Genomic DNA, 12,326 nt, shown 5'->3' with positions numbered 1-12,326 from the left:
GCAAGACCTTGTCTCCACAATAAATTAAAAAATTAGCCAAGCGTGATGGCATGCGCCTGTAGTTCCAGCTACTTGGAAGGATGAGACAGAAGGATCACCTAAGTCCAGTAGGTCAAGGTTGCAGTGGCCATAAGCATGCCACTGGGCTCCAGCCTAGGTGACAGAGTGAGCCTTCAAATAGGGGATAAAAAAAGACACATGGACATCAGGTACAACTGACAGGGGTAGACAGAAGTGGGGTGTTGCCTGGTCCAGCCTGGTCAGGAATCCCAACTAATCAAAATATACTTTTTTCTTTTTAAAGAGCAACACTACCAATAATGTATCTCTTTGCCCATTGCCAGGGAGTCAAAATACAAATTTTTATCAACATCAAAGGACTAGTTTGGATATTTTTCTATGTGATATATATATCTATATCTATATATATATTAATTCCCCAGGGCACATGTTTTATTTCACATTATGACTTTCTATGTAAACTGCAAAGTGTTCACCTATTCATAAATAGACATATTTTTGCTTCCCATCAATGCCTAGTTTGTCTAATTTATGTTTTTTTGAGGTAAGGGGATCTTTTTCATGGATTTTTGAATGATGAAGCAACTAACTGAGAAACAGGCTAATTCTAAATTATTTTAGGCATCTACACACAGTATCATTTAAAGAACATTCACTGATTTTTTTTTTTTTTTTTTTTGAATTGGCATCTCACTCTGTCGCCCAGGCTGGAGTGCAGTGGCACACTCACAGCCACCCCAGTATTGACTTGCTGGGTTCCGGTGATTCTTTCACCTCAGACTTCCCAGTAGCTGGATCTACAAGCATGCGCTATCACATCTGGCTAATTTTTCTTGATTTATTGTAGAGATGAGGTCTTCCCAAGTTGCCCGGGCTGGACATGAACCCGTGGGCTCAGGCAATCCTCTCACCTCAGCCTCTCAAAGTGCTGGAATTATAGGCATCAGCCACCATATCCGGCCCACTGATTTTTTTAAACACAGTGCTATTAGTTTTCCAGAGCCTATAAAATACTCAGGTACTGTGCAGAAAATATCAGGTACAAGGTTCAAAGGAACAAAGACTTCTTCTGGAAGTGCAGTTGTTTCTTCTCTGCTGAGCCCAAATGTCTGTGTCCAGGCTCCTGCCACCTGACCCTCACTTCCTCTCCCGCCTGGTGTCTCACCTGGTGCGCTCTGGGCAAACCGGGCTTCCTGGATGACGGCAAGTTTGGGCTGTGAGGCGCCAGGCTCAGGCTCCAGAGGGGCCGGCGAACCTTCCCTTGAGAGACTCTCAGGGGTCTGGGCACCACTGGAGTGAGCAGATAGCACTCCGGCATGATTGGGAGAAGCTGGGGCACTCCTGTGTCACCAAGAAGAAGACAGTGGATTTTTAAGGGTGATGCACTCAAAGCTTGTTGTTTTCATTAAGTGTACTATGCAAAAGGGGGTGTCTTTTGTCTCCTACCAACCAACCACAGTTGCTAAGTCTTACTTTTGTGCTCATCTGTAAGCTAAACTGGATATTCGGTGAGACGTGCTCAGCCTCTTGTGGAACCACCTTGTGCCCCTGGCCCAGCACAAGTGTACAATCATGGGGCCTGGCTGCCCTTTTTAAGCAGCTCCTGTGCAGCCAGTAGGAGCCAGCATTGGGAAGCTGGTGGGGGTGAAGACTTATGGTACACTCATTTCTTTTTTTGGTTAAAAACAGTATTAATGAAACTACAAACGGGTAGTTTTAAAATCAGGCAAATTAACACTATAAAAGTCAACTTGAGTTTAAGCAGCTAAAAGGTAGTTTTAAAGAACTTTTCACATGCCAAACGAAAGGAAAACCATCAATGTGGCATTACATTGCCAACTCAAGTAAAAGGATCTAATCATGTTAACAATATACAGTGATCCCAGGGAAGCAAAAATCAATACATGCGGATGGAGGTTAAATACAACTTTATAATCTCAAATGTTTTGGATTCCTAGAACCAAAATACACGGGCAGCATCCAATACTTTATTTTTTCAAATTCCCATCCCAAAATTTAATCATAATGCATTTGGTAGTTTCTTCATCTTCAAAATGAAAATTTACCAATACATTGAAGATAAGTTTACCGACCATTAATTGACGTCATTGTTCCTCTTTTATCCTTACCTAGAAGACAGCGGTCCCAGAGGGGTTCTAAAGCAAGGCACGCCCCTAGGCCGTCTTTTCCTAAAAGCCTGCTCTATTAATTTGCTTTCAGAGGCAGGATCTATCCTCCAGAATGAGCCTTTGCCTGGTTCTTCCTGGGAACGCGGTACTTTGATGAAATAACGATTCAGAGAGAGATTGTGGCGAATTGAATTCTATGAAACATAAAAAAATACGTAGAATTCATATATTTCCTTGCTGAGAAATAAAACCGTGCCCTACAAAGTAGAGACCTAGCTGTCCGGCTCCTGGTGCGGTAAAGAGCAATGCTGTGGGGGAGAAGCATGCTCTCCTCCTAGTGAGCGATTCTTAAGGGAGGACACAGCTCAGGGTTTGTGCCCCCCCGGCTGTGGGCTTCTACAGAGCAAAGGACATCGCAAAGCAGACACAAGGCAGAGGGGGCCCTGGGAGGCAACGCTGGGGAATGAGGAAAGGACTGGGAATCTGCACAAGCATGAACAAAGGCCATGTCCAACTACACCTCCTCTCTAGGTAGAAACCAAGGACTACAACTGTCCCTGTGTGAACTTTCAGGTAGAGCCACTGACTCAGTTGGCAGCCTCTCCCTCCTTAGAGACAAACAGAGCTGATAAACTGTTCCTTCAAAACATGTGTTTGCACAGGATTCGTTTATAAGCTCTGTCATGCCATTAAAGTAAATTCATCCAGTATAGTGCTTCTGGCAAACCAGCAAAGGAAAAAAGTGAGCAGAAGGTTGAGTTATGATGGACACCATCTTCCAGTAACAGACGACTCGGGAAAGTACTTCCAATACATGTTTTATTTGATCTTCACAATAAGTTCGTAAGGTATGCTGAGAAAATCTCTCTCAACTCCCAGACCACCATTCTTTCTATTACAAGAAGCCCAACTAAGGGCTTACAGACCATCTGAGGAAACCCACCACTGTGATTTCATTCAGGCTGCACCATCAGAGCCAAAGCTAGATAAAAGTCATGGATTCATATCAACATTTCATGCATTTACATTCATGTGTAAATTTAAAATTAAACTATTAAAGTTTGATTTAAAGTATTAAAGTAAAAACTCAAAATAAAATTAGGGACGATCCAAAAATCATTTATAAATTCCCCAAACTAAACTTTTAATAGAATTGCAAGCCACAGTCTGAAACTCTGAATTGTCAAGGGTGACTAAGAAATCAAACACATAAATAATACTGCATAGCATTCTCAAGGACTGTTCACATACTATCCCAGTCACAGGCCATGACTTAACACCTATGACTCCTTCATGGGTAATATGCAGGGGCAGGTTAGGCTGTGTCTGTGATTTGTGAAATTGCATACCAAATGTATTAGATGAGATTTTGCATATTTTATTAACTATAGATACTTGCTATGATGTTTTACCATTACATTTAGCTGATAAACAACCTCTCTATCAATTCCACCAGAAAATCCAATGTTACTGTTACTGGTGGTCTGACAAAGACAGAGAAAGCAAACCTTTGCCTCTGCTCTCAGACTTGTAAAGTATGGAACCGAAGTTAGATTCCAAGACTGTGGATTAAGAAAAGCAAACCTAGACAATATAATATAAAACACTGAAAACGGCAACTCTTATACCTTCCTTATGAGGGTCAACAGTTCCCCTCTCACTGTGTTCTCAGAACCACAGTCCCCCAAGCAGGAACTGAGAAAGAACTCCTGCCCTACACAGAGTTCTAAGCAGAGAGCAGACAACATCTGATAAGCCCCAAATGAAGACTGGGATTGCACTGATTGATGTGGAAGAATTTAATTTGCATATGTAAGGAGGAAAGAGGATTGTAGAGGGAATCTGGAAGCAGAAAATATTATTTCAGGGAACTAAGTTTTCTATTCATGTGAGAAAGAACATGACTGTGAGCCGGGAATGCTGCTGTTTCATTACCACTAATATCACTTACAAGACATAAAATAAATTCTTGGAATCAGAGAACTGCTATTCTGTTTGGAAAAATGTCATAACACCCAGTTTGCATAATCATAATCAGTTCTAACCTCCTCTCCACGCTAATCCACCTCCCTTAACAACAATCCTGTGGGCATAAGAGGTAGAATTTATCAAATATTACTTATGATTTTTCAATCAACAAGACCAGAAACTATCAGGAAATAATAAGACATTTAATGCAGGCACACACAAAATAAAGTAACTACTTTCTAAGGTAATTTAAGGCCTTTGTAATTTGATCAAACCCAGGATGGATGTTCCTTCGTTGTGTTGCTACATATATTAAAACCACATTGGATCCCAGTGACTCAGAAATCATTATAAAATATTCAGAGTAAAAGTGGGTTATTCTTTAATGCTAAATATGGAGGAAAGGATTACAACATTGAGCGAATTCTCCTTCCCCTAGAGTCTTTCCAAACCGAGGCTCTCTCCAAAATCAGCTCTTCCTGAGTACCAGTTCCCTCCCCCTCTCATTCCATCCTTACAGGGGGATTCCACTCCTGCTATCCTCCCTAGATATGTCCCCTTCCTGACCAGCCTAAGGTTTATTTAATCCCACTCAGCACTGAGTACTCCATTCTCCAGTGTGCATTTTGCACAGTAAGGACTTGTAAAGAAAACTTAGGAAGTCTGGGTGTGGTGGCTCATAACTATAATCCCAGGACTTTGGGAGGCTGAGGCAGGAGGATTGCTTGTAGCTAGGAGTTCAAGACCAGCCTAGGCAACATAGCAAGCTCTAGCCTCTACAACAAAATTAGCCAGGCGTGGTGGCACATGCATCTGTAGTCCTAGTGACTGGGGAGGCTGAAGTGCAAGGATTGCCTGAGCCCAGGAGGTCAAGGCTGCAGTGAGCCATGATTGTGCCACTGCACTATTGCCTGGGTGACAGAGTGAGACTCTGATTCAAAAAAAAAAAAGGAAACTGAGGAGAAGGAAACATCAAATTCCTTTAAATGGAACAGTCTAACAAGCAGGGTTGGTAAGTATAGACCACATGCTCTATTTAAAAAGAAATCAGCTCTGGTCCCTTTGGAGGCCAAGAACCCAGTTTTTTCAAACTTTCCATAGTCACAATTGTCTCAGTTCTGGGCTAGATAAAATTATACAATCATATAAAATTATTTTGGCAGAAAAATGCAACCAAAGGAAAAAAATATGCCATCTTTTCAGATAGGGTTGCTCAACCCATCACAATTTATTCCAGAATGTCCTCTGTAGATTACCCAAAAAACTATGTTGAGGGTAGACAACGCAAAATACCAAAACTAAGTCTAGAAGATGGTTGTAGACACCAGTAAGGACTTCCAGTGGGCTTGGTGGGAAAGTATCAACACTCACCCTCTTGGAGACTGATGGAAAGCACCAAACACCTTTGGTCATGCCCAGAGAAGCACTGTGCTGCAACCTGCCCACAACCCACTGGGGAAAGCAGGACGCAAGCTGGACACTCACATTTTAAAATGGGCTGTAATGCTGACAGTTTTATTTTTCTCTCAAAAGAAAGGGACGGGGTTCTTCTATGAAATCAGATTGAAAAGCAGAAAGGCTTTTTCTTTTAAGCCAGGAGGGAGGAAGCAAGAATAAGGTCTGACACGTACGGGGACATTCAGTACAGTCACTTTAGGAAGGGCAGCTCAGGGACTCTCAAAGCAGAAAAGAGTCCATTAGGGTCAGTATTCTAACAGCAAAGGACACAGCTGAGGACAGAAAGAAATTCCGAGTGCGTGTCCGTTAACCAAAGTGTGTCTGGAGCAGGTAATCCCTCTCTCACTAAATGAGCTGGAGCCAGGAGGCATGAAATACCCCAGGAGCAGCCTTACTCAGGCAGGAGATGCACAGTCTTCCTTATAGACCTTGATCTAGACAGAAAAGAAAATGTTTCAATAAAAACAAGTGTAATAACAGTTCAAAAGAGAGGGGTGCTCAATTTGTGGTTATGCTTGTAATCCTCCGCCTTATGTGGGTTGTGAAGTTACTTCTAGTAGCCAGCAGGAAGCAGTGCATGTGTGTGGGGTCTCCTATCAGATCCCTGCCTCTCCATGACAACGGTCTATGAAAGCTTGGCCCAGAAAGCTCTGCTCCCCAAAAGGCCCATCCTGACTTCCTGACTTAGGCTCCAAGAGACCGAGGCCAGGGTCAGCCATTATCCTTTCACCCCCTTTAGCAAGAAAACCTTGTGGTACTCATAGGTAGGTCTCAAATAAATGCATGTTAGAAAAACCCATGGAAATATGATCTAAGAAAAACAAATTAGAGTCTAATTAATCTTTTTAGAAACACTCCTGCAGAGCCCCAGGTAACTAATATTTCAAATCATCAGAATTTTGCATGTAATAAGCTACACTTAAATGCTGAAAGACCCTCAGGTGCTCACACACAGTGAGCTGTGTTCCATGTGAAGTTTCTCTCCTTTACAAAGCCATGGTCACTAGAACATGGATACAAGTTATTGTCCAGTTTTGGCTTTTTCATTTTATATATCTATTTTTTGAGTGGGAGTCTCATTCTGTCGCCGAGGCTGGAGTGCAGTGGCACACTCACAGCCACCACAGCCTTGACCTGCTGGGCTCAGGTGATCCTTCCGCCTCCGCTTTCCAAGTAGCTGGAACCACAGGCGCACGCCACCATGCCTGGCTAATTTTTAAAAGTTTATTGTAGAGATGAGGTCTTGCCAAGTGACCTAGCCTGGTCTCAAACCCCTGGGCTCAGGCAATACTCTTGCCTCTGCCTCCCAAAGTGCTGGGATTACAGCATGAGCCACTGCGCCCGGCCTCGTTTTATATTTTAAGTAGAACCTCACTTTTATTTATTTTATTTATTTATTTATTTATTTATTTTGAGTTGGAGTCTCACTCTGTCACCCAGACTGGAGTGCAGTGGGCTCTAGTGATCCTTTCGCCTCAGCCTTCCAAGTAGCTGGAACTACAGGCACACGCTACCACGCCAGGCTAGTTTTTGATTTACTGTAGAGACAAGGTCTTGCCAAGTTGCCCAGGTGGGTTTCGAACTCACGGGCTCAGGCAATCCACTCACCTCAGCCTCCCAAAGCGCGGGATTATAGGCTGAGCCATCGAGCCTGGCTAGAACCTCACTTTTATAGATTAAGATATATGCAGTGTGTTAAGAGACCCTGACAGGTAGCTATTCTCCAAATTCATCATTTTCCTAATGGTCAACTAAGCAATGCCCCCTTGCTGTGAACAGGGAAGGCAAGGCAGGCTGTGGATGCCCCAGGCAAGGAAGGGCACCAGGTAGGCCAGAAGGAAGGCTAGGTCTCATTACCTTCCATGACTAAAGACCCTGAGTCCCTCACAAAGGAAATATTGAGGATACTATTGGTAGATTATTTTTATTATAACATGTTTATACACCTCCCATTAAAGGAAAAAGATTTTTGTCTTTAATAAACAGAAAACAGTTACCCCCACACCATCCACATCACAAGGTTACAGAGTTCAACAGACACATTTTTTAAAGGATCATTTACTCATTAAACCAAAGCCTCAAAGGAATTCAGCAGTCATTCCTGGTGACTTAATGAATTTAGAAATCATAAGCATACATACATTAATTCCCACTTTTATTATTTTTTAGTAGGCTATATTTCAAACTCAACCCTTTCCCAAAGTGTCTCAATTAGTGAAGTTCTATAAATGGCCACACACAACACAGATACACAAAAGAGTAAAACAAATCTACACAATATAAAAGTTTAAAAATTATTGGTTCATGAGCTGACCAATGTGAATATTTTGCAGATTTCAAAGTGTCCTCTAAGCAGTCCCCGGGTTCCATGAGCAGGTGGACTCCCAGTTTAAACAGGGACACACCAAGTGCGTCTGTCTTATATGCTGGCCAACTAGAGAAGATGTCATTTGAAAAAAAGTGACCTTGGTAAAACAGTTTGAAACTGTGCAAACCAAAACTTCTGTATGACAGTAGGAATAGATATGGAAGACAGAAGAATGCCAAAGAATGGTCTAGATTTTAAATTCTCTTACACTTCAGTTATGTGAAAGGAACTCCATTGGTCAAAGAGAAACATCTCAAACAATCTACACTTTACAAATCCTCTGTAGACACATGTACTTCTGTGACAATAAAAATGTGGGTTTAGATTTTCATCTGGAACCATTCTTCCTTCTGCTCTACACAGAGGTTGGACAGAGCATGGCAGCAACAGACCACTAATACTCTTCCTTCTCTGAGCAGGAGAGGGCTCCACTCATCTCCCTCTACCTTCTTAACTTACACTTGAGCTCAACAAAGTAGCAGCTTAACTCTCCTCTCCATGTCAATCAGCCTCTATGAGACACGTAACAGAAATATTCAATAACAAACTGAAATGGATTTACCTGCCAGCCCTTGTCTGCAGTCCTGTAGTATGGATAATTTTTAGTGATGTGCGTATAGATTCCATTTAGGGTGAGCTGTTTGTCAGGAGCCATTGTAATTGCTTGTACTATTAATTGTGCATAGGAATAAGGTGGCTTTGAATCATCCTGCATGAAAAAAAAAGGTGTATTGAAATTACCACAATGTTTTACTAAATTTACCAAAATTAAGAATTCTTGGTGTTTTTAAGTGTTCCTCTGATAATACTTCTTCATTTTTCTTACTACAAAAGTAATATAATTTGAAAACTTGGAGGAAACAAATGGAAAAGTCTAGGAGTATAAAAATGAATATTAAGAATCACATAAGGAGAAAATCCAAACGTCAAAAATGAAAAAAACTGAGAAAAGCTGCTCAGCCTTAGTGGAGTCCTGGGTAAAGCCCATTAAACCATAACCTGGTCTTATCGATTGCTGCAGTGGCAAAGGTGAGGGGGGTGAGAAAGGCCAGGTGCTGTGAGGGCAAAACCAGCAGCACCCCTCCAAGGCACTAATGCTGGCAGAGACCTTCATGAGCACCAGGGGGCAGTCAAGAGCACTCAGAGCAGCAGGACCGCCCCATGCCACCGTGAGGAGCTTGCACATTAGAAGCTCACACAGGTGGACTTCGCATTCAAGCAAGCAAGGCTCTGACAGAGAACCGAGTCATCCTGAGTGGACACAGCTCAAGCACAGGGCTGCTGTGCACCCCCCAGGCCCTAGTCCCGGCTCGCCCAAGACTACTAGTGGCTCCTTGTCAGTGTGACAACTCAAAACCCATATATATTGGCACAAGCCCACTGGAGCGAGGGAACCACTCGTGGTTGTGAACCTCTGAGAAACATACATATCAACATAGATGAATAACAAAACATAATGCAGGATGAAAAAAGTAATTTGCAAAGTAATACATTCAAGATGATACTATTTATATGAAGTTTGAACATCAGAGATAAACACAAACAGAGTAAAAGAACAGGCAGGTTGAGAGACAAGAGGCGAGGACGTCCAGGGTGTTGAGAGGGAACCCATGGGCTTCCACAGCACAGGGCGTGCTCAGTCCTGAAAGCTAGGGGTAGGCACAGGGATGTTTGTCACCATGCTCTGAACAGAAGAATATAATCAACTATAATCCTCCCCAACAGTTCCATTTTTCTTTATTTTTTATTTTAAGAGATAGAATCTTACTCTGTTGCCCAGGCTGGAGTGCAGTGGTAGAATCATAGCTCACTGCAGCCTCCAACTCCTGGGTTCAAGCGATCTTCCCGCCCCAGCCTCCCAAGTAGCTGGAATTACAGGCACATGCCACTAAACCAAGCTTCATCTCCACTTTTAAATAGCTAACATAGCCTATAACACTGTGCTTATGCTTTTGTATTTCCTTGTGATATTTTTTCTATATGTTTCTAAAAACTTTTTAAATTGAAAAAATATGTAACACAGAAAATCTCATAATACATTCAAGTCAGCTGAACAAATTTTTGCAGGTGACCATCAGTACACTAGGTCAAGAAACAGAACACAGCCAGCATCCTGGAAGCTTCTGTATGGCTGCCTCAGTCCTCTACCTCTACATCTCAGAGGTCACTATTATCCCTTTTTAATCACAGTTTTGCTGTGATTTGTTAGAAGTTTTATCACCTGAAATACATCCTTAAACAACATAATTTAGAGTTGCTCGACTTTAAACCTAACAAAAATGGGACCCTGTATGAGGCTCCTCCGGCTGCCATATGCATATGATCACCGCTGTGGTATACTCAGGCTTGTGGCTGTGCTCTTCTGTAGGGACACACCATATCTTATAAGGATGTAAAGTAATGCTATGCATAGTTTTTATTCTCTTTTTTTTCACTTAGCATTATATCAAGAGCATTTCCATATCAGTAAATCTTTTGTATATAATAGTCTCTAACTAGGCTCATCTTATCTTAATCACTGTTCCCTACAGGACATTTAGGTTGCTTTCAATATTGTCTTACATAAACTTCCATGCACTTCCTTAAGGCAAAGTCCTAGAAGGCAAAATATCAGGATCAAAGAATAAGAACATGTAGGCCATAATGTGACTATCAACAACTGCTTTCCACACAGGGGACACATGTACCCTTCCCAAAAGGTGCACAGGGGTATGTGCCCATATCTTCAGAGTTTGGGACAAAGCAGAGGGGGTACACTAAACTCCAGCAGAAGATCCCTTGGACACAAACACTTGTGAGCTTCTGAACCTAGGCAGTCTTGTCTCCTGCTGTCTGCTCAGCTCTCAGCACTTGGGCCCACAGCTGCCACTGAGGAGATCCTCAGATGTGTGCTAATGACTGAAAGAGCTACTTGCAAAATTCTAACACCAAGAGTATACTCAACAGGGACACCAGAACCAATCCACATCACTGATCCCGCTTCACTGACACACAATGACCTATATCTTTCCCAAGGCTCTGGAGGGGCTGATACTAGACACGTAGGTGATAAATTGAAGACTGTGGTTATACAAGATCCCTTGAGTACTGTTCCAAGACTATAGAACATTTACCTTTGGGCTGTCTCCACCTGAAGCTTCCTTTTCATTTTCTGGCTGTGAGCTGTCAGTCATTAAACTGAGGTCAGATGGTATCACTCGGCCCATCTTGTACCCTGAAGACCCTGCTCCCCGGGGGCTGGATGGGCAGGAGTTTGCAGCACTGTGGAAGAGAAAAGGTTGTTCCTATTAGTCTAGCACAGAGCATACATCATACTGTGCTTCAATAACTGACTCTGATTTCAGAGGAAACAAACAGGAAAATGTTAAAAAAAAAAGTAAGAGTATACAAACATTTCCTATGGAAACACAAACTTTCCTCTGTGAAATCTAAGATGATCCCAAGAAGCAATGTGGAGAATATTTGCTTCCATATATGTCATCCTATGAAACCATAAAACAAGGAACTTACCAAAGAGACAAAGCAACACATGACAGGCACAGCAGAGGAGCTGAGACAGGCTGGGATGAGGCCACCAGAAATAACAGGGAGAGTCTGGAGGGAGAGGAAGGCAGCCAGCCATGGACACATGAACTGAAGAAGAGCCAGTGGCTCCCTCTCAAGGATAAATCCATGGACATAGACATCCGCAGAGAGCAGGCAGTAGGTCAATAAGGGGCAGCCAGAAAGCAGAAACAGGTACTTGTTTTGAGACATGCACATTTCCTTCCCACCAAGTTGGGCTGGGGCACAGAGAGGGCTCTGATTCTTTTTTATTATTTTAAAATTTTCTGTAGAGACAAAGTCTCACTATGTTGCCCAGCCTGATCTCAAACTCCTGGGCTCAAGCAATTTTCCCACCTCAGCCTTCCAAAGTGCTAGGGTTATAGGTATGAGTCACTGCGCCCCAGCATTGGTTCTTGATCTTAGTGCTGACTGTAAGTCATGTTCATTTGTCATAAGTCAAGGAACTATAGATTCAGTTTATGCTCCGTTTTCTGCACAGTATACTTCAATAAAAAGAATAAGTCATTGAAATGGAATCATATCAAGATAAATTTTTTAAAAAAGGTACAAGGGTGTTGGGGGGAAGACATCACAAACATATAGAAAATTTCTGGAAAAAAACTCCCAAGAAACCTAGCTGTAGTTGCTGCTGAGAAACAAAACTGGAAAGGAGGGTCAGGGAGAGGAAGCAGCAGGAAGGAAAGAAGGCAACACACCATCAGTCTTGCACCCTCCTGCAGTGCTGCTCAGATTTTCCACCATGAACACACACCATCTGTGTACATGCTCACCTCACCCATAAACCAAGTATTTGCCGAAGGCCAGCAGCAATCCTT

The 12,326-nt window shown here is 42.5% G+C and overlaps 1 protein-coding gene across 2 annotated transcripts in view; it reads right to left on the bottom strand.

Moving 5' to 3' along the window:
* Positions 1-12,326, bottom strand: part of FOXK2 (forkhead box K2) — an 87,172-nt gene that overhangs the window by 26,395 nt on the left and 48,451 nt on the right. For both annotated transcript variants that reach the window (XM_008052121.2, XM_021709579.1), the window contains exons 3-6: positions 11,058-11,205; positions 8,507-8,653; positions 2,151-2,344; positions 1,187-1,362 (exon numbers count right to left, since the gene is read on the bottom strand). In XM_008052121.2, the coding sequence (XP_008050312.1) occupies positions 1,187-1,362; positions 2,151-2,344; positions 8,507-8,653; positions 11,058-11,205 (665 nt within the window). The remainder of the gene's footprint in view (positions 1-1,186; positions 1,363-2,150; positions 2,345-8,506; positions 8,654-11,057; positions 11,206-12,326) is intronic.

Source organism: Carlito syrichta, unplaced genomic scaffold, assembly GCF_000164805.1.
Source record: "Carlito syrichta isolate Samal-C Ts95f unplaced genomic scaffold, Tarsius_syrichta-2.0.1 Scaffold257243, whole genome shotgun sequence".
NCBI lineage: Eukaryota > Metazoa > Chordata > Mammalia > Primates > Tarsiidae > Carlito > Carlito syrichta.
This window is presented reverse-complemented; position numbering and strand designations above follow the sequence as displayed.